The sequence below is a fragment of the Argopecten irradians genome, chromosome 4, assembly GCF_041381155.1.
Source record: "Argopecten irradians isolate NY chromosome 4, Ai_NY, whole genome shotgun sequence".
In the NCBI taxonomy this organism is placed as follows: Eukaryota; Metazoa; Mollusca; class Bivalvia; order Pectinida; family Pectinidae; genus Argopecten; species Argopecten irradians.
Window position 1 is genome coordinate 39,750,276 of NC_091137.1, and position 23,947 is coordinate 39,774,222.

The following is a 23,947-nucleotide window of genomic DNA, read 5'->3' on the forward strand; positions in this document are numbered from 1 at the left end:
GGTGAGGGGATAGCACTAACAGTTACCAGTTAATATTTAACGTGTGTCTCCAATCTGTAACAGATTGTATGTTTGATAAAATATACTCCATTATGACAATATTTTATTGATTACACGTCAGCGTCAGTTAAAGTCGATTTTTGAGATAATTTTCCTGAAAGAAACCCAAGGGTTTATTTTCAAGTGTTTTTGTCTTTCTCGAATCCGGCATATTTTTCAAGATGCATTTTGATTGCAAGAAATCTAAGGCTTACTTTCATGACCGGTCTATTTTCCATTCAGACTTAATATCAAGATTTTAGGGTATGTCAATCGAAATTGGAGACGGAATTATGAAAGCCGAATATAGGACAGGCGGCCATCTTGGATCACGAACAAAAATGTTACATATCGGACCCTTATATTGGGTATACCTGTCTGTCAAGTTTCATAATGAAGTATTTTGTGACGAAATCTGCCGAGAGTTTCGCTGGGAACAATGATAGACGATGTAAGAAAACAATAAAAGACATTTTTCACGTTCACATTGACAAAACACAATGTAGACATAACATATGAGCGCAATTTTCGTTTAGTCAATTGGAATATATATAATCCTTAATTATACTTAACAGTATGTACAATTACATGTATTTCGTTTCCATACACGGATAAGTTGCAAATCTTATTGATTTGTACAAGACACTGCGCCTTTGGATGCGGCTGCAATTTAGGTAGAAAATTCCTCATTAAATGATACATTCCAATAACATTCAATGTGTTATCACGTAAAATGTGCACTATTATTTCGATCAATTATTGAATGAAATTTACAAGGAATCCTTTGCTATTATCAGAAACACTACGAAATCCAAGCTTAATGTAATCTAGCTAAAATGTACACGTCGTTTCATATCTACATGTTTCAAGGCTCAGCTCATAGAATAAAACATTAATTTATACGTTTCCATGGGTAATATGCTTGTCTATGCATTTTCTTCCGATCATGTATGCTGAACCTATTGATTTATACAAATGGAAAGTATATTGAGATGGTGTTTATAATTAAAGTCCACATGACCCGAGACACTATACACACATAATGCACTGAGCCTACATTTTAAGAAAGCCCGTAGACAGCTTTCATGTTCTAGATCAGTAAGTCCGATATCCCTCTTTTAAAAATACAAAATAAGAAAAATCGTTACGTATCTTAAATGCATTCTAAAATCTTGTCATGTAATCAACACTAAAGTCGTCTTGTAGTGTTATTTTGTAATCTAATCATTACTTGGCGGAACGTAATATTGATGAAAACAACAGTTGAAACAATTCAAAGGCAGTTTTACCTTAAGATATGAACGAAACATGTTGGAATGTTTCACCATTTGTGAACATCATTTGTTATGTTGTAATCTTATAACGAAAACACCATTTATTGTTGGGTGTGTAATATCTATCCCGGTACTATATCACATCAAAACAGAAACTTTGTATGCGACAACGGAACCGTTATTCCATAATTTTGATGTACGGCTATTTTGTCCTTTTGCGTACATCAAAATAATGGAATAATGGTTCACAGTGTTTTGGAGTTGGAGTCGCTTCAAAGGAAGTTTCTTTTGGCCTGTAACTGGTTTCACTTTTTCTCCTGAACTGCCACCAGTTTTGCCATGTCATAGCCAAGGGGTGGAAACTATGACAGTGATTGTTACTCCTAGAATAAAGGGGATGTATGTTGTGGTAAACACCATTTGATGAACCTCGTGATATTAAAGGCCAACTACCTTTTCGGAGCAAAATTTAAAGGTTTGTTAAAAACATTAATGACATAAGAAAATACATATAGATGGACTAAAGATAGGGTACTTTCATCAAACATAATCAAGATTTCCTGCGTAATATATGACAACTTCGCTGTTTTGCCGGCTCGTGCAGCGCGGTATTTAGAACGACGGCGAGAAGCATAAACGACCCGTGTTAGGAAAATTAACATTTTATTTATTTTAAAGAAATTGTTCAGAAGGTGATGATAAATGTAGTATTAACGGTAATTATAAGTTAATAACTTTTGCGACACTACAAAATTATCGATCTCGTTTTACATTCCCATTTCAAAAATTATAAGCCGCTTCGGAAAGGTAGTGGGCCTTAACAAAACTCGTTGAAGTGATACTTTATGGTACAGACACCTGTTGTAATACCTAACCTTGTTAAGTATCTAAATAGCACATGCTGAGTTTAAACTTTATATATGAAAAAGAATATCTTTCTGATAAAATTCATATCTTTATCTCCACTCGATAGAATACAGTGCCTAACGGAACAGCGTTGAGATCAAGGCATGATTTTAATCAAATTGGTAAGAATGTAATTTCGTTATATACACAACACTCGTTTGAAACTTTATTGTAACAACACTCGTTTGAAACTTTATTGTAAAATAAAAGCACATGTTGGATTATTATTCTTGAAGATTGCAGTTTTATTTACGTCATGTAATATAATTGCAGTAAAGGTTATAAATGTGTAATTATTGATTATAAGATAACATGTATTCTTGTCGACAATTAGGTGATCTAGCTTCTAAAACAGTAACATTATCATATTTATAGAAGAGTTCAAACATTGATTTATATTAATAATTTTTATATTTAATTTTTTACGACATTGAAACATATCGACAAGGACATGTTATGAACATTTTCTGAAACCACAAATGCTTCCATGTATATAATATAGTCGTAATCAGGAGGGGTGTTTCAGATACGGTTTTTACCTGATATTTTTAACAAAACATAAAAGGTATGATCAGAAGTCGAATAGAAGATTATTTACGAGGGTCATGTTTTTGCGATTTTGGGATTTTTTAACAATATTTTATTCAATAACAATATAGCACAACATACATGTCATAAAAGGTTGGATTCAGAAACAAGTACAATGTACTTGTATTAATCCGTCTTCATGATTATGATTTAGTTATTTCTCAATATTTTATTTATTAAATATTAACGATTATAGTCCCACAAAATCTCCAAAATATCTGTCCAAAGAAAATAACTGGCTGTAAAACATTAAAAAATTGAAGGGTCGTAAACATGTTTACTTATAGAAATTAGATCATCTCAGAATTAGGTCACCATAACCGGAAACAAACTCAACCTTGAGACTTTGGTGGGAGCGTGAGAGTTAATCGTTAAGCCAATAACAGGAATGAATTATCATTTTAGTAGAACCAGTTCATTCAGCAAGATCTTTATTCATCGGTTGGTCTTGTCACGAAAGTCGTGACTCTGGGTAGTGCAGCACATCATCTCTAATTGAATCTGTTTTATAGCAATAATATAGTACTGTCCTCTGCCTCGTCAGAACAGAATCGTACACACGAGGAAAGCAGTGGCCTTATACTCAATGGATCCCCGAACACCCCAGCAATTAAATATAGCATGCAGAATGTGATAAAGGAGACAAATCGGTGCAGAAACTAGCTCATATATAGATAAAGAATATATTGTACAAGCAGATGTTACATTAAAATATGAGGTTACTTTTACATAAACGTCAAATAAATTCATCAAAATATATATATCTTCATGCTTCACGAACTTTTTAACGTTACCACCCGTGATGAGGTCTGCTACACTGAATGGCGGTGTTGTTACTCGACACGGTACAGACTTTAGATCGCGACAACATGTTGATATGTATGTGTTTACTGTTAAAATCTTATCTTAAAAGTGACCTATTTAACCATTGGATCTCTAATCAGCGCTCCTCGTGGTTGCTGCATGTCATCAACAACATTGTGAAAATGGATCTTATAGAGCGACATTGATCGATACCATACATTCTAACGGAAATTATCGCTTCCTATTAAACTCATTTATACTAAACTTTTACCTATATTGCTAATGCTGGTCGAAAGTATGTTTATCCTTCAGAGCCGCCTGAGTCTTCCCTAGTGCTTATTTTTACACATGATCTAACAAATTTATAATTATTTCCCCCCGATGTTTAATCGTTTATGGTTTGATTGGATAATATTTCTATTCACGAAAGGATATCCTTTGGAAGACGAATAGCAAAATTGCTAAAAGTACCAAGGATATGTCGATAAAGATATTCCTTGATTTTGCTGTTTAATTAGTCATTGTGCTGTCCTTGTTTCTAATTTATTTCAAATTGTTAAGCATGTACACTGTATCAGGCATCGTCTCTTATAACATAACAATTATTGCACTTTTGTAGGTTAATATGAGAAATTGTTAAACCATTGAAATTGTATTTCCATTGGCTTGTGGCCTCGGGGAATATCATCTTTCTCATGTTCAACCATTCCAGGTATTAAATTACAAAAAAATCAATTTTTGTATAATCGTTACAAAACAATAAAACTAAATAATTAAATTTAGTCGATTTTATTTTGCGCGGTCCGGCTTTAAATGTATAAATGAATCAACTATTTCAAAATAATTCGCAGATCAAATTTGCGATATTTAAATATTGTCCATTTTTCACGCGAAAAAGCATTAAATATCATCTCCGCGAATAAAACCGGTTCTTTGATATTAGTATTGTCTAGAGTAATTGTGAAAGATTACATATACGAAACATATCTCTATATTCGTAATATTTCAGTAAGATATTGTATACAATTAAAAAGAATAAAACTTTAAAAATATTTTTAAATTAGCTTTATTTACGGAGGAAAGAATAATAATTGCCTTTAAAACTTGAATTGTGGGTATTGGTGTGATTTTTTAGCTTATATATACTAAAGGCAGGTATAAAGAAAAAATGTTAAGTGAAGGATAGATTTTCTCTGTGTTATAATACTTTAATCATGTACACATATGTAAGTGTTGAATAACTTACAATTTAGAAAATGAGGCAATATTCTCAATATGGTTTCGATAATATTGACGTTTTTTTCTCTTTATCATCATTGATTTTTCTTTTGTTGTATATGATGATATATTTGTCAGAGGCGAGGTTTGGTATGTACACTTCAAAAGACAGATGTTTAATTAAAGTAAATATTTGATACATCTTTGATATTGAGTTATTTACTTTCTTTATCCATCTTTATCCAAATGTTACTTTTGTTGTATTGAAAGTCAATGGAGCGGAAATAAAGTAATTTACTGTGAACAAATACAGAGAACAGTCTCTATGATTGCAAAAATGTATATCTGTCGAAACTATTTTGCTAACAGAATGAAAGTACATATGTGTAACATAAGTATCAGTATGTATAGCTATATAGGTATAATATAAGCAATAGCTGTTACCTCTTAATCCGCGCTACATACACGTGGTAAACAGTGTTTCACGTACATTTCACTACAGTGTATTGTTACAATATACATAGTAATGTTTTTCTGAATTACACTTTACGAACAATGCATTTCGTATTGTAATTGAAACTTTCATTCATATTCAAGAAGGTTAGTTAGGTATTAGTATTAGTAGCTTTGGTGGATTTCATTACAGCGGTGCATTATTGATCTATGGACTATACTGAAAAATGTTGTTGTAATTGGTTATATTTACAATGTATATAACTCCATGATAACAACGTATATCCAAGGAATAAACAGCTATGTGAATGGTCGATCCTAATTTCATTCACGTGACAACATTAATATGCATAGTGAGCATTTAGGATGTGGTATTAATACTGGACGTTGGGCGAGCTACTACACCACTTATGAGTGATATTTTCGTGATACATTACCACAAGCCGGTCCACAACAGTCTGTCACAAAGATGACGACGGATCACAACACAAAAGTCAAGATAAATATCAGAGGTGTTCGGTTTGAAGTGAAACAGTCCACCCTCGGAGCCTATCCGAACTCTTTATTGTCAGGGCTGGACCATAGTTCCGATTACTGGGACGAAGAAAACGACGAATATTTCTTTGAAAGGGACCCAGGTATATTTAACTCCATTCTCAATCTGTACATACTGCACGAACTTCATACTCCAAAGAATGTATGTGGTTCGGTATTTCGGAAAGAAATGGAATTTTGGAAAATCCCAGTATCTTGTATCTCTGAGTGTTGTTGGAAATCCTATTATGAAATAGATGACAGTATGGAAGTAATGGAAAACTTAAGTAAGGTTAACAATGGACTCTACACAAAAGAGGAAGACCATGACGATGTCAACCCGGATAGTCTTCAGTACAAGATATGGATTGCCTTGGACAACCCAAAGTCATCAAAGGCCGCTTTGGTATGTTTGTTTATTTTATGAAAATGATTTAACCATACATTTTATCACAGTTGTTCAAATATTGATTAGCTTAATAACTTGATTATTGCAATTTTATCTCTACTTAAGAATATGCTAGAAAGTAAATAATGTTGTCAATTTTGTGTTCCAAGAAATTAGTTGAGCTTGTTTTGAAAATTCGCATTAAACTATAATTAGCCTGACTATTGATTTTGTAAAAGGTGGGACTCGTCATTTTTAAATATTTACATTTCATGCCCCTTCTATCGAATATTGGCACATTTAGAAAAAATTTAAAACCGTAAACTTTAGTTCATGGCCATTCTTAAATTGGCCATTTTTATTGGAAAACTTTGTTTGTGTAAAGTTTCGTTAAAACAGAAATGCAAATTAATGTCGATAACTATTTTATCAAATTATGATGTAATTATGAATATTTGGGTGAAAACAATTAATTATGACGACACATTTACAATTTGTTTTTCATAAATATGATGTCTAACAGTAGTAATGCTTGTGCTAGAGGCGAAATTAAAGATAAATCAGTGATATAAATGATTATCAGTAGCACAAACCAAGGAGATTGAAATAGGTGATGAAAGAATGAGATGAATGATGTATAATATTTATTTCAAAATTATAATGATACAATGTGTTGTTTCTAAAAATAAAAAGAAACAAACAAATCAAATTTTATATCCTAATAATACATGTATCAAGATATTGACACACTCACTTCATCATGAAAAAGTCGATCAGTTAGTTTATATCATTACATATAGATTGAAATGATATTACAAGCCAAAAAAAGAAAAGAAAAGAAAATCAACGAAATATATTGGTATCCCTGACAATCACTGATCTTTATCAAAAATAGCATTATTAATATTGATATCATGTCTGTGATAGCCACGCAGAAATGTTAGTATTTTCAATGGTTTATCATCATCAAGTTCCAAAATAGGCTTATAAAGGATCCGATGGATATTTAAGGTGTTGGAATTAAAATAAAATAAAAATGTGGAAATAAAGGTATAGTTTTGTGATATCTCTTAAATCAATAACTAAATATTCTAAGCTGATACTATGATTCAAAGCCATAAATCTGAGCTGATGTACAAAACCCATTATGACCATGTTGAGAGGGCACTTTTGTACCGTAGTATGGTCACATAGTTAAGTGGTTAATGCCTTTGTCTTTCCTTGGACAATGGTAAAAGACGATTTATATTGTGAGAAACATTTTCTTATTGGAGTTATGTATATTAAGCTGTGATATCTTTCTTTTTTATTGTACATACTATTACATCCATCGACAGGTTCGACAATACCAATAGCCTATATTGCTCTCTCCTGGTGATATAATGTTTTCGTTTTTCGCCCCGGCACTATTTCATTCCTGAACAATACAATAAAACAACAGAATTCTATGAGACAACATCATGGCCAGGCTATCAAGCCTCGTGTTGGCCAAACAAACTCTTACACTCGGATTGAGATATCCTTGTCTACTTGAGAGGCACATGTAAGATTCTATTATTCTTAAACGACATTAAAGCAAATATATTCATGGTTTACAGCGCAAAACATCTTCAACCACAACAAAGAAAAGTGAGAATTATTTCTAGCAAATAATGACATAAAAATGAAAAAATAAATGTCGAAAAACTCAATTTATGGTCACTTAGGTAGACATTTACAATCGATAAACCTACTAATCATCGGTAAAATAGGAATAGGTTATTCCAGTAAAATCAGCATGTTCGTTCCATCAGCCTGTTTTATCGTGTTTAAGGTTGGCGTATCAATCATAATGTAGGTCAACAAAACATATATTAGTTTGTAGGTTTTCTGTTAATAGTGGTTTTAGTGAGTTCATCTATTATATAGAACCAATAACCATGGTTTATCAATGAAAAATAAACTAGTTTTATCGAATTCAGTAATAGATTTATCGTGTTATAAAACCACCTTATTGAATTTAACATAGCCGCATTACATGTAGAACGAATATACATACCCGGCCTACCATGCCTTTCTAAAGACGACACCATTTTCTGTCAAAAAGTCTTTTGAGCTACAATATTGCAGCTACATTACATGTAACTACAAATATACCACGTTGTTAGTTATATTTTCTAAACATTCATCGCCTATAGAAATAAATTATGTTTAAATTATGTTTGTAGGCAAAATCTACGGTTTATCGTCAATACTAGTAGTCCCTTTTTATCGATAATATCTTTGGTTAATTCGATAAACACAACTGGCATACCGGCGAATACGAAGGTTAATCCACAATAAAGTGGGTTTATCAAACCGAACTAGCACTATTGATCGAAATATCGCAGTATCTTATATACCAGTACCTATGCATGCTTCAATTATACGCCACTATGCCTCATCTTTGTCAAGATATATAGCTTTATATCATTAGTAATGTTATCTCAAACAACCCTGTACTTATTGGGGGTATATCTGACTTAATCCAGCAGATGTTCAACCAGCAAACCTAATTATCCCTAGGACCAGTATTCATTTATTGCTTTATCATTTTTTGAAGAAATCGCTAATACACATGAAACAGATAAATGCGTTTAATCTGTCTGGTTTTCCTATTACTTTGGTAATTCATGTGTGCTAATCGAACTCGTTTAATATCCCTGTGTAATCAAGCGGGGCGTTCGCGGGAGGTACTATAAAGGTAGCTCTCTCCTTATATTTGCCAATTACAGAATAATCTCATGTACCAGCGTATGCAATGAGATGTCGAATAAGTGCATAAGACAGTCTATGAAAATACGAAACTTGAAATATATTGTGGACAATGCAAAGTGAGTTCGAAAACTTGGAAACCTTTAGTAGAATAAGGTATAAGTAAGTGGTAAGGCAGGATGTGTAGTAAGTAGGTATTTGACTAAACGATCCTGGTCATTGAGGCTTATTTAACACAATTCCAAGATGATAACTTTGATGTGAAAAAAAATTATATTAGAATTGTATGTTTAAGTACTAAAACTTCTTTTTTTTCATTATTCTGTGAAACCAGGCGATAATATGCGATGTTTTTACCATTAATAATGGCGATCTGTGGTTATCTTCTTGATAAAGGTTTATTCTTAACTAAACTGATGTATGACCTTCTGAATTATTATGTAGATCAGCCAACTGTAAATATCTACATGCAATCGGATAACATTGATTTGCAAAAAAAAAAAAAAAAAAAAAAAAAATAAAACATAATTTTTGAAAACATACATTTTTCTTCATCTTTCCAAGCACAAGCTACTCACAACACTTGGTGCAACATTTGAAAGTGTATATGAGAAACAAAATGTAAAGGCTTGGGACTGATTTTGTTTAAACATTATTTATCTAGATATGACAAGTCACAACATTCACACCACAACCTATTACGTATATTTCCCCACTGTAGAATGTCGACATAGAATTTGTTTTCACTATTTAACTTGGTTGTCTTTTGAAATAATGTGCCTTACAAAATCATTCCGGCGTCAGTAGTGGCATCCGTTTATGTTCTAGTGTCGAAATACTGTCATCCATAACAACCGCAATTTTCTTCGACATTAATATAGGTTTATACGTGTTGGGTAATAAAGACAATAATTTTATGGAGAAAACACAAGATTTTGAGAATTTCCAGACCAAGATGTTGAGAATTTCCAGACGCCCATTCAGTCAAATGTATTTAGTTGGTGAAATTGTTTGGTTCAAGAGTTGAAATGCTGTTATATGTAACAACTCAGGTTTATTTTATATAAATATAAAATAATAAATGTTGTGATGGGTATAAGAAATCGTTTGAGAGGAGAAAGCGCTAACTTTTGATGATTTCAAGATGTCTCATTGTTCAAAATGCGTTTTATAAATGTTTTTTTATGAAAATATTAAACCGTTAATATGCATTTATTAAAAATTTGAGATGCACAATTGGTCAAACTCTCGTAAGAAAGGGTTTTCAAAGGCGAGCTCACTGTTCTCAAACAGCTCTTGATTTCATGACAGACACTAATCCCCTAATTTTGTTGTTTTCTTATTTCAGTTAGAATAGTAATAGAAGCAAGTACTTTCAAATAATTCTATGGCGTTTAAAAATCGTATGTACCTTTTTTATTTTGGGACGGATCGCAAATGATGATTAAATGCCCATATTTCCTGGATATATCATTCGATTTATACCGACACTAAATATGTTTTAATGACTTATTGTCCAATATGTGTTTCAATGCGGCAATAGATCGTCTAAACTCAACGTAATGCGATTATAGAACAATGAATGTAACACGTGCTTCCAATACCTTAAGGCGGCTTGTGCTGGGCATAGAATATTTAAATCATAAACATTAGAAAAAAATGATGCGTAAATACATTTTACTTCAAAAATGTAAGACTGGTGTTTTGAAACATAGGAAAGAACGTAACAAAATGTTGCCGTCATTTACAAAAATTGACTGCCTTCTTTTCTAAATCATCTTTCCACACCATATGTATGAGTTCGAGCTTTCTTCACATATGTTCATCTTATAGTCAGTGCATTCACAAAATAACCACATTCCATGCATAAAAGTCGTTCCTTATCAGTTCACCCCATAACCTCCAATGGTTATTTTTTGCTCTTCATACGTACACTCCAAACTCAGCATACGAGAACCCTTTTCTCTATCTATTCCATTCACACCATGCTCCGCTGACGGTATCCTTTCAGCATTCATTCGACCCATAGCATGCATGAGACCTCTGATATCTTTTGAAACAAGAACCAATGTGCTTTATCGCATAATCATGAAGATATCACTCGGATTCTTTCTATTAGTATTTACATATCTGAAACCTGCGTATTCGATCTTCATGTTGGTAGCCAGTATCAAGTACTGCCCTCTCCTTCGACATTTATTTTTATATCGACAATTCGTATAGATACAAATAAAGATATTTATTTGATACATCATATCGTGGTTATATCAATAAAAAATTATTTTATATATCGTGCAGACACTTAAAAAAATGATTTTGTATATTGAAAAGAAAATTTAGTTTTTACAGGACGAGCATCCTTTTCTCCATATGTTGGTAGTTAGTCCGCTAAAACTGATAAAAATCACGCGTTTCACATTATGACCAATATCCTGCATTTGATCAGCTGCCATTTGATCTTGAAAAAAACCCTCGGTAATCTGTATTCCATATCTGGCAACAGCGATTGCGAAAATTCAGAAATTATATTAAATAAAATGATAATACACCTTGTAGGTTTTGATAGAGTGATATCACACTCACATGAATTTATGAAAAATGTCAATCTAATTAAAATCATGATATCCAAGCCTTTCCGGCAAACCTGTGCTCCGTTACATCAACAGAAAGCATATTCAGCGGAACGACACGGATATCAAGATACAAATTTACAATTTTAACCAGATTGTCAAAAATGTTAACTACACATTTATAGGGGGGATATTCGTTTAATTTAGTCAGCAGTGCTGTCAGCTACTTTATTGCAAAGCCAACGTTTTTTCACGCAGACATCCGCCGTTCAAATTGCTTGAAGTATATTTGGATCAATCTATTTCGATATGTATATATCTCATCATTAAAACTAACATTATTTATTTTAAATTAAATGACTTCATTTGTACACGTTTTTTCGATAAAAGAAAAGCTCGCGTCAGGACACATGCATTTTTGTTTACATTTTACGAGTATGAAGTAAACGAAGAAGTCTCCATAAGCTGCCATATGACTATTGTCGTACATGCTGACCTCTGAGACCTAGAAAGTAGGGAGGATCTTTATACTATTTTCAGTGTTTCATGAAAAATTCGTGAAAAATTCCGGCCAAATTTTCAAAAGTGTTACTGATTTTTTAAATTGTAGTATTTTTTATTAAGTACATCCCAAATTTAATAATAAAGATATTTTTTCTAATTTTTCAACTGCAGTTGCCATGGTAACCACTCAAGACAATGTGGAAATTTTGACAGTTTTCACCATTTTTGCTACGTTTCTGTTGAAGAAAACATAGAGCGCATCCTTGAGCAAACTTTACATTTCTCCTATGTATCGAAAGTACATACTTATTCTCAGTAAAAATAAAGTTTGTTCAAGGATGCGCTCTATAGTTTCATAGACAAAAACTTAGCAAAAAACATCAAAAATTTGAAAATTTCCACATTTTCATAATTTATTTCAAATTATTACCATGGCAACTACAGCTAAAAAAGAAACCAAAAAAAACCCCAGTCATTATAGTTGAATCAGGTATGGACTATAAATTTAAAATACAGCATATTGATCGCTTAATAACAGTTTTGAAAATTTGATGGATTTGGGGGGCAAAAATGAGCCTAAATCATACATAGTCCTTTCAGGATTTCTTTATCTTGAAATTCCCGTAGGAAAGTATTACAGCATTACATTCAGAATTAATAACATCTAATGGACCTACTTTAAGATATATATTTTTTTTTGTGCCAGAAAATGATATATGTATAAATAGCCAGTAATGAAAGTAATGGTTATATAGATTTAATTAAATATCATTTTCAACAGATTTAGTAAAATTGATGATTGTTGTCACGGGTCAATGTTTGGAAAAATATGTAAAATCATATATTTCTGAAAATAGATAAACAAAATTGATGTACTTGTAAACTGTTTTTTTCAATTCTTAAATTAATATTAATAAGATTTTTTCCTTATCTTCGTTAATGCTTTACTTCAGGACATAAGTTAAGAATTCCTTAAAGTTAAGGAATATTCGTGATACTAAGCCATGGAAAAATAAAATAGCATTAAGGGTTTCCTACTTTCTAGGTCTCAGAGGTCAGCATATGTAGTGGGGTGGTTAAGAAATCGATCAGTGAAGATATGTACGTACAAGTATTTTGTTAAAAACCTTCTGTATTCTTAGGATCGCTGGTTACGGTCACCATTAAATGTAGTACCCTCATAATCTTCATGACGATATCAATCAGAACATTTATAAATTTGTCATTCACTTAAGTCAATTTAAAGTGAACAGTCGGGCAAGGATGGCTAAAGTCGGTAAAAATGGTGGGAATGTATCCAGTACAATTTCTTATGAAATAGAAAAATAAAATCTCTCGTCAGAATATATCTCCGTACGAAGAAATAAATTTAAAGTATAGGAATCCTAAAACGTCCTCCCGGCTGACTATGTCCGTGGTTACATTTCCACGCAGCCTCGCTTTCAATGCTTTCAACTTTTCTTTCTTTTAATGGTCAGAACTGGGAAACGTAAGCAGAACTTGACCGTCGTATTAATATATGAGAACTTTTGGAAGGCCAATGAACGCATTTAGACTGGTATTCTTTGCCCGACTATTCACTTTAAGTACTGTCCTCATCTTCTATGGTATATTAATCAGAATGGTTTTTTTTTTTTGTTAAAATATCGATACGATGGTTTTTATTTTCAGATCTGGCACTCGATCTATATGTTGGTTGTCAGTTTGAGCACTCTCGTCTTCTTCATGGCGTCCATGTCCGAGTACAGAAGTGACCTATACCTTTCCATCCTTCACCCAGAACACGTCAACTATAGCATACCATCCGAGAAGCTCCGAATATACTACATGAAGGATATGGACCCAAGTCTATTTGTGGTGGAATTTATGTGCATGCTAATTTTCACTGTTGAACTTGTTCTTAGTTTTGTGTTATGTCCGTGCCGTAAAAAGTTCATATGTTCCCCTATGAAGGCCATAACTTTCATTCTCACTTTAAGCATGTGGTTTACATTTGCGTTTGAATTCTACAAAGGTGACATGATTGAATCTCAAAGTACTGCTATATTTTTCATGGTTGTCAGATTCTTCACCGTGTTACGAGTGCTATTATTTTTAAGACTACAAAAACAGTTCAGTGCGTTTCGTGTTCTGCTATTTGCCATACAAGCAAGCTTGAAAGAGTTATTTCTCTTGTGCATCACTTTCGGAGTCGCTACAGTCATTTTCGCGTGTGCAATATTCTACGCAGAAATTTTCCATGATGGTACATATGACAACCTGTTTATAGCGATGTGGTGGGCTATCATCACCATGACAACCGTTGGTTATGGCGACTTTTTCCCTACCACAGCTATGGGTTACGTTGTTGGTGTTCTCTGTGCCGTAAGCGGTCTGCTGCTACTGGCCATGCCCGTTGCAATAATTGCCTCTAACTTTGCGGATTACTATACACACAATAAAAACAGAATTCGATACCTTAACTCGATACGAGAGGAAAGGAAATTCAAAACGATCGAACAAATCAATTCTACCAAAAGCAACTGCGTAAAAGAGTAGAATTCTAATAATTTTTGTCGTTGGTTGAACTTTGGATCATTAAACAATTCATTCGTTAAAAGTTACATTCTTAGTATTGTGCATTGTTTCATCACATTAGCTCCGATTTGATTTTAAACAGTGAAATATGATCAAAAATGCTTGAAATATTTATAACCCTGCCCAGTGTTTGAATTAACTGTCAATGCAGTGATCCAAAGTTTTCTCTATATTTGACATGGCACCAGTTATGCCACGGCACGTGTACAATATTTAATTCACATAGTGTATTATAATGTTTGGAGTTAAGTATTTTTTTGCCTAAATGATGTTGTAAAAGCTATGCAATGTACAAATGGCATCAATATAAAGTATGTAATATATAAATGTCCATAGTGTATAATGTGTTGAGGCATAATGTCAACTGATCGAATTAAGTATCATATCCGTGTAAAAATACCATTTATGTAATGTCCGTTGTAGTATATCACAATAGAAGAAGAAACGTACCAACATACTTAGATGTGAATATAACGTTATGACATGGTGATATGTAACTTTAAAAAACAAAGTACTCTTTTGTGAAACAAATATCATATCCAACAATCACAATATTGTTACCTGTTTCTATAGCTTTTGTTATATCTTTAATCCGATAGATCTTATTTAGGAAATCAATGTGATCTACCGAAAATAAAGTTCGTTTTATCGTACAAAATGTAGTGTTTTCATTAGCGCGAATTAATATCAAAAATTTGTTTCAGCATTTTTTTTTTTTTTTTTGTGCAATGATTCACCAAACCATCAAAGCAACATTGGTAAATAACATTGTCTCAGAAGGAGTCCTTCTTTGAAAGAACAATTTTTCTCCCCACATTTTAAAACGCTAAAATACCACAATCTAAAATCTAAAGAATACAATCTGGATCAGTCCTTCATGGAAGACCACTGACAGCCATATTTGATAGTATTACTGACGGTTATCTATCAGAGCAGACTATCACATCATTATTTTAAAGCCGAAAAAAAAAAACAAAAAAAAAAAAACAACAACTTTGTTTTCTTTCTTCAAAATGGTTTGCAAATATCCCCAGCAATGTCGGTTGGTGAGAGTGTTTGTATATACTGTATGTATCCAGGCAGAGAAAGAGAGAGAGAGAGAGAGAGGGAGAGAGGGAGAGAGAGAGAGAGAACGAAAACTGGAGGACCTTTCAAAAGCGATCCTTGAAATGCATTTCTTCATTGATTTTAATGCTGATCAATCTCATAATTTGTTGCATGAATTTTAGACAATGACCAAACAATTCTGAAGGAAGGGGAAATGTACTAAATAAAATGAGCCTGTTGATAATGAAATACATAGTAATTTAGTTTGCTATTTCAGAAGCAGAAAGTCTGTCATCCGCAGCTACTGTAGCAACCCCAATCCCAGATGAGTGATAATAGAAACTCATGGGGGCAGATCCAAAGGACTGAGAGTTTATTTAACACAGTTGAAAATAAAATAAATTGTTATCGAGTTCCCATTATTTGACATAGAGAATGCACAACGTTTTCTTGACGCTTAAAACATCGCTACACGCGTACGTAAGACATTGACAGATCATCAATCATATAATTTACATTGGGATCAAACAGCTGTCTTCTGAAATTGATATAGATGGAATGATACAACAACTGTCATAGTTAAATCAATATATGTGGATGAAATAACCGTTTGTCTGCTTCTTAGAGAAACAAGGTTGGCTGTCTCAACATCTAAGCTTTCCGTGTGTTGAGTTACTAATATTAATGCAATATCTCTTGACTTAGCGTTATAGAAACCCAAGTGTAGTTAAGCTGTTTCATACCATCGAGTAGCCAGATGAACAAATAATAATGGGCAGTATTTAAACAGGCTTCTTACAGCTGAAACAATATACAGAAAGGCATAATCTCGCTGTCGATTATTCATTTGATTAACAACTTACTCACCATACCGTGTAGTCAAATGCAATATCCTGCCTGGAAAGCTAATTAACCCAGTTCAGGACATCAGTCAGAAAAAATCACTAATTGATATGGATTAAAAACGAACTATTTTTTGCGTATTTTGTGCATGTTGTTTTAATTGAAAAATATGTATACAATATAAATGTAGAAAATATACAAAACAATGACATATGTTGAAATACACAAAAAGACATATCTTGATTCATTTATTAAAGACACAATTTGTTCGTAGTGTTCACAAGGGAGACAATCGCAACATCGTACGTAGACAACTATTCTATGCAGCACCACAGCAGTTAAAACTTAAACTAAATAGTATAAGTAAAGGAACTATATTCTAGACTAGAGCCATCAGCCGCATGACAGACTCAACATATTATCATACAACACAAATGAACACGTAATTGACTGATCTATATACATGTACCTGTTAGTTCTTAAAGCATGTCGACGGACTAGTTTTCCTCAATTTCATATAAATTACAACCCATCTAAATACACATAAATTACATAACATCTAAATTCAAAATAAAATTAACTTATTGTTAGGAAAGACATGACATTGTCATTTTTCAATAGCATTACAGTTGTTATATTAGAATTCCAGTGATGCCAATAACCATTTAGCACTATAACTATAGTTTAATTCGTAAATACCATTACTCATTATTACAGTAGAACAGCTTTTATTAGCATGAAGTGAAATATTGCTATATCCGTGGTTTACATTATGCCCATGTATAACGAACGACATGCAATGTAACATGTATTACTTATTTGTAGCATACAGTTTGAAAATTTCATAACGAAAATTATACAACTATACAGCAAAATCAGTCTGAGGCCGTTAATGCCAATCAGCAGCACTTACACACTCTCATTACATCCACCTCGGGGTTTGTTAACATTACTTTTACAGTTTTGAACAGAAACCGTCGATTTTTCAACGGAATCGTTGCAATATGAATAGAAATACGTTTGGACTCATGAGATATGAACAGGTTTAAATAGTTGGTTCGTACTCAATTTTGGGTGAGATAGGATGACGATAGTGACGAACAATCATTATGATAAGTTTGGCGACAAGCAGTATAGCAGCAATAATGAGGAGAATTAGTGAAAATATCGAATTGCGTTCACGAACGTTTAGATCGAAGTTCTTGGATACCACGCCACCTAGAGCCATTGTAAGTGTGATATAGGGAGTGAAGGTGTATCTAATGTATTTGTCCCAGATAGTGTTCTCCAACACAACATACGTGATTATGAAGGCGGTTAAGATGCCCAGCACAGCTGTACAAGAGTCCTCGTTAGCGATGCCACCTTTATATGTCATCACCATAGCAACGTTCAGTAAAGTAGCTATGGTAACCCAGGTTGCATAGAGGGACATGCCGTTCTGTACCAGGAAGCGAATAAGCCAGATGTCCTTGACTGCATTCTCCTTATTCAGCCTGCCAAGATTGTTGTATAGTCTATTGTAGGAGAAAAAGAGAGCCACATACAATGTGATGGGCGTGATGGCGATGACCACTAGTGACCACACAATCTCTTGACTGTCCCATACAAACAGCCAGGCTACATTGGCTATGTTGTTAATCATATACAATACAAAAAATACTGGAGGGAAAACTGGAAGTTCGTAAAGGTAAGCCCCAGATTTCGTTTTACGACAGATTGTGGTTTGGAGGTAGAGAAGCAAGAGAGCTTGCCAGGCGTAGATAATGCCCCAGATACTGAATGTCCATCCTGCTGGGGTGATTTGTAGTGCGAATACGTCAGATATCTCCCCTGTAGTATTCTCAAACAGTCCTGTAAGCAAAACACAAAGTATTTTGTCACCAAACAAAATATGGCATGAGGTTCCAATGAAAGAATAAAGAACATAAAAATTGTGCAATATCTTCATGATGTTCCAATGAAAGAAAAGAGAACATAAAAATTGTGCAATATCTTATGTTTTGACATCGTTCGAAGACAATTGGTTATTGCATTATTGATTAATCAGATAGCTCTTAGATATATCTTAGACAGGCTTACCTATCTTCTGGCCCACAGCTCCAGCCAAAGCGTTGAAGGTCACCATGACGATGTACACGATCAACGTCATGATGATCAGGAAAACGCGTAGTCTGCTTGCCTCCGCCATCTTGAAAATTCTGTAAAGAAAAGAAAAACATGTTATTAACAGCGCCAAATTCGTGTATGTTTGGATACTTTTTTTGTATTACGGGAAAGCATAATGTACCCTAGTCTAGGGATCGAGCCACCCTTAAGGCTAATTTGATACCAGAACCCAGTAGTCCAAATTTAGTAAGCCCGGCAGAATATTACAAAATAGACGCTATCAAAATTTTCCCAAGTTTGTCAATTTACTTTAGATGAAACCTATTCAATCATAATATGAAAATTGTTAAACATGTTATTAGCCAACAAGAGGCCACAGGCCATGACACTGAATACTTTAGTTGTCATTTATTACTTGTGACCTTACGGCTACCAGCTACATATAGTACACAGTTGTTTACATTCAGAGCTTAAATGACCCATACTACTCGTTGTTTGACACGTGACGGCAGATGACCTCTTGCTTCTAAAATGGGGCGGGGAGTTCGTAATAACACAGTACATACATTATAAAATTTAATTGATATAGATCACTAGCATTATCTCAAGTGAAATCCACGTAAAATACAGGTTTAAACATAAGGTGTCTGTTTCGTGGACAGAAATGTACGTATGCAGTTGTTACTGCCGTTCTATCATAAGATTGCACGATTGTGTTACAGTACTAGTGTATCGACTCACTGTAGTAGATTACATCGCTACATGGTACAGGTGAAGTGTCTATGTAACACGCATTGTGATTGGCTGAAGTGTGTATATAAATAAACGTTACACAATGCAACCTATTTGTGCAATCGGGACGTTGTAAGTACGTCGAAACAATTACAAATGTTCATAGATAAACATCTGAAAAATTAATATTTGTAAAATAGAAGTATTACGCTATAAAAATAAATAACGCTGATATATAGAATTCGCGCTGTAATATACATGACTGTTGGGTGGTTTTTTCCGTAGTACACCTAGCACATGTGACGAACTTGACCGACAGATTTTCCTGAAATAGCTGTTGTAAATATATAAATAAGATGATTGAAAAAAAATCAAACATGGAAAGAGATAACACACAATCAGGTTATACTAGCTGTAGAAGAATACATAATATTGATTTAAACATGATAATACTGGTACCGTTAATGAATAAATATGAAGGTCAAGAAGAAAGTATCTGCTAAAACAACTGTTCAGTTTCATAATTATGGTAAGGTATATTTAAAATGTCAATTTAACTCTGAATTTGAACTTTATACTGAATAAAAAAGTGTGGAAGTACTAAAAATCGTCGATCGCCAAGCTGCCAACGCGTGCATATTATAAGTTACCGGTAAGATACATGTGTGTTTGCACATGTGTAACGTTACGTTACTATTTTAATCTCTCGCTAAAATTGCGCCAAAATTAGAAGCGGTTCAACCGATCACAGCCAAAATTAGAAGCAGTCCTCAACCGATCATATGTCGACATGTCAAAGCCACGAACCGATCTAAAAGTACGCGAAAGGGTAGTGAAAATGTACAATGATGGCATGGGGTGTCCTATGGAAATATATCTAAAGCGGCCGACGTTTGTAAATCCACCTGTCGGAAACATCGCAAAGTTGTGCGAGGAACAACATGGTTCTCTGCTTCCACGTGTTCGGTCTATCATGACACCAACAAAGGTCAGTGAAGAAGTTGTTAAATTATATCGGAAGAAAATGAGACCAAGCATGGCAGGCTAAAAAACCCAGCTTTATGTACTGTGCACACACGTTTTTCTCTTCTATTTTTAGATCAACTCAGCCAATCACAATGCGTGTTACATAGGCACTTCACCTGTAACATGTAATCTACTACAGTGAGTCGATACACTAGTACTGTAACACAATCGTGCAATCTTATGATAGAACGGCAGTTGTTAAAACTTGGTTTAAATAGTTCAGTATAATTGTAAGCGTATGTACAATGACTTCTAAGTATATTTTATGACGTCATAGTGATTCATAATTGTTAATTACTATGACGTAATCAATCCTTGTTGTTTGTTTTGTTGTCTTACCAACATCATCAAACATCTCCTGATGAGCAACGAAGCTACGAAAGCCCTAAAGATTGCAGACTTATTTTAAGTTTTGTTTTTTAATATATCAATAAATCTATAGATGAGCGTGTATACATGCTTATAGTTGATTTCAATGTTCCAGGGGTTCCGATCACTTACGATCTCTACACCCCTGGACTATTTCATAGCGAAATTGAAGGCAGCTCAGCCGAAAACATTTGACCAATCACAGGCTAGCAAAAATGTCCTTTGAAGACTACAGAGAGAGCGACGCCCAACTTCAAAGCCACATAGTCGACCACAGTGTACCGTTATACGCTCTTTTGATGTACATCAAATGACTAAATTACCTGTACATGTTCTATTCTGTTGCCTCCAGTTTTACTATGAGATAGTCCAGGGGTGTAGAGATCGCTAGTGATCGGAAGCTATAGATGAGCGTGTATACATGCTTATAGTTGATTTCAATGTTTGAGTTTAAAGTCCTGATTTAGTAAACAACTTTCTAACAGATGTTAATGTAACCAGGAATGTATCTCCTGTAAATCTCAGATCTGATGTAATCTGCATGTAAATCATGACTTCAAACAACTATATCTACCTAACCAACCACTCATAACGCACCCCTAAAATACAAGCCTATATATACCTACATGTACTAACTACCCATATATAATAATCATATTTACATGGATGGACACATACAGCTGATATACTAGAAGTAGTCTTGCGTGTGTGATGCATGATCAACACACTTTAGAACTAGATGTATATCGTAAAGCTCCATTTAGATTCGCAACAAAACAACAGCTGTTCAAGCTATCCAACAGCCGCATCTTGCATGTTAGCCTAATCGAATATACGATGCCATTGTTTACTGGACCATAACGATAATGTTTGCATCGTCATGAAGCAGACGAAAAGCCTTTAAAATAGACGAAAAGCCATTTAAAATATAGAATATTTCAAGTAAATTGTACATACCGTTGTACGTATACGCTGTGGTTTGTTTCTCTTGTATGTCGGTCTGCAGCCGATCACGTTGTTTATATAGAAATTCCTCGTGTGTAGCCACGTGATAAAATTCCGTCTTATGTAAATCCGGTGTTAAGGCAAATTCTTACCCCGCATAATAAAATCCGCACTATAACGCGACTCGGTTTATTCCGTGTTACGGATTTTAATTAATATTTAGCAACCGCATACATCTAGTATACATACTAGTTTATGGAAACATTGTATATGTGCATCAATATTAAAATTTAGTTGCCGCACACATTGTCGTGCTAGGTAAGCCATGTATGTTTACATGCGGAACTAATTCGATTGTGTGAAATTGCCGTCTGCTTACGTTATGCAACTTGACAAGTTGTAAACACGAGTCATCTCCCCTACTCCATGATTATTGTTTTTACGCAGGTTGGTGCGAGATTGAAGTGGTTGGTGTGAGAAGGATGGTCGTTGTTTAAGTGTCCGTTCACATGAACTAAATATCACATGACATAAAAACGATGTCACGAAATAGGTCAAATTTGGTACAGATGCACTAACAATGACGAATTTCTTTATTTTCAGGAAAACAACATACAATGTATATTATTATAAATTAGTTTTTTTTGATATTTAAGAAAATATATGAACATCTAATTTTTTGTAAGATGTGTTCATCTTTTTATTCCCAACAAAACATATTGGGGAAGTATATATATATATTTAGGGTACCCTCAATTCATTTGACACCAATATTTTAAAATGATACATATTTTCAGTCCCTATGACTGGAATTTATAGATATTTTATTTTTTTGTTAATAGTGGTACTTTTAAATTTTTGTAAATAACTATAATATCTGTGCGTGCGTATCCGGAACTCAAAAGTCGGTGTAGGAGGGGGAAAAACCCCTATCTCCACCAAGATCTATAATACCATCAATGCCTCTCTACAAGTGTGTACACTTTCAACGAGGCCGCCATCAGCGAAGTATCAGCGAAGTATATTGTAATTATTAATATGACGTTCATTTTGAGAACAGGGATGCAAGTACTGCTGAAATCAACTGAAATGCATATTCATATTAATGTATGACATATCATTGATATTCCAGGGTTACTATCACTCATCCTCAATACCCAAGGGGTTACTATCACTGTCGTTATAGCTACTGTGGATATAGCGACAGACATAGTAACCCGTTGGATATTGAGGATATGTGTGGCATATACGTTATATACCTGTTTCGTATACAGTTATGTTTCCAAATTGTTCGTGTGAAGAATAAAAGAATGTCATGACCAAGGCGGGTTATAATATACTCTATAACTAAACAGAATCATACCGAAACAAAAATGAAAATGTAAGATATATTATCAAATGATTGTGTCTGTACGTTTATAAAATTCTGTAATATAATATCACTCTTGTGGACACTTTCACACTGATATTGTTAATCATAATGTTTTAAATTATTCATTAAAGTGAACAAATAAGATAAGAGATGATTTCATATGTTCAACTGTTTCAATCACAAATGTAGATTTTATTTCATATTAATACATGTATTATTAGGAGGTCCCTTGGGCTATACATTGGAAAGGTATGATTTGGAACAATTCAGATTGATATCAGTGTATACTTATTAAAAGATGTTCAATTTGTATATGTAGCTGATTTACAATCACTGCAAAACTTGGTCGTTTATTTCCTTATATATGTATAAATTGTTATTGTATATACATCAGAATAATTTTGATATAGAAATATCCGAGAGATTCTGCCCTCTTCTCTCTTGTTATGATATATCATAATTATGTTGTGTATTTTTTTTCTTCTCCGAGTCTCTCTCTTTCCGTAATTTTATACATACCATTTCATGTTGTTACAATATATCTTATTATTGATATGTACTATGTACTTTGGAGTAAAATAGACATTATAATAACGACCTGGGTAAAAAGTCAAAAGTTGACGTCACAATCACCGGAACGTTGTAGTAATCGTATCGCCGTATTGGGAAAATCATTTTAAAAAATCATAGTCATTCCAAAAACTGATCCGTGTTGCGAGCTTGTAATATCATCCACAGAAAGTCGTTAGTTATTTTTTTTTTCATTTTTTAAAATAATATTGAAAAGCAGATTAGACCACCTTCGTCAACCATCTTTATCCCCCTCATCTGGAGTCGGTAAAAATACCACACCAAAATAGTAGTTATTGCATATCAAATGTTAATACGAGAGAAAATGGTATTACCAGTAGGCAGC

At 33.6% G+C, this 23,947-nt stretch overlaps 2 protein-coding genes across 3 annotated transcripts; one reads left to right on the forward strand and one right to left on the reverse strand.

The window, feature by feature from the left end:
- Positions 1-5,320: 5,320 nt before the first annotated feature.
- Positions 5,321-15,230, forward strand: LOC138321631 (potassium voltage-gated channel protein Shaw-like). Its single transcript, XM_069265431.1, has 2 exons — positions 5,321-6,222; positions 13,683-15,230. The coding sequence occupies exons 1-2, from the start codon at positions 5,752-5,754 to the stop codon at positions 14,547-14,549; spliced, it is 1,338 nt and encodes a 445-aa protein (XP_069121532.1). The 5' UTR covers positions 5,321-5,751; the 3' UTR covers positions 14,550-15,230.
- A 1,377-nt stretch (positions 15,231-16,607) lies between these two features.
- LOC138321632 (uncharacterized) lies at positions 16,608-21,813 on the reverse strand. 2 transcript variants are annotated; one of them, XM_069265434.1, is made up of 3 exons: positions 21,672-21,813; positions 18,561-18,679; positions 16,608-18,332 (listed from the first exon to the last, which is right to left on the reverse strand). In XM_069265434.1, the coding sequence occupies exons 2-3, from the start codon at positions 18,667-18,669 to the stop codon at positions 17,524-17,526; spliced, it is 918 nt and encodes a 305-aa protein (XP_069121535.1). In that variant the 5' UTR covers positions 18,670-18,679; positions 21,672-21,813; the 3' UTR covers positions 16,608-17,523. The 2 variants fall into 2 exon arrangements, with proteins under 2 accessions (XP_069121535.1, XP_069121533.1); XM_069265432.1 differs by lacking the exon at positions 21,672-21,813 and adding an exon at positions 21,377-21,405.
- Between the last annotated feature and the right edge of the window lie 2,134 nt (positions 21,814-23,947).

Excerpts from the sequence above, each read along its gene's own strand:
- LOC138321631 (XM_069265431.1), top strand. The coding sequence starts at position 5,752 with ATGACGACGGATCACAACACAAAAGTCAAGATAAATATCAGAGGTGTT. Across the intron at positions 6,223-13,682 it reads AGTCATCAAAGGCCGCTTTG|ATCTGGCACTCGATCTATAT; the intron begins GTATGTTTGTTT and ends TTTTATTTTCAG.
- LOC138321632 (XM_069265432.1), bottom strand. Across the intron at positions 18,333-18,560 it reads AGCTGTGGGCCAGAAGATAG|GACTGTTTGAGAATACTACA; the intron begins GTAAGCCTGTCT and ends TTTTGCTTACAG.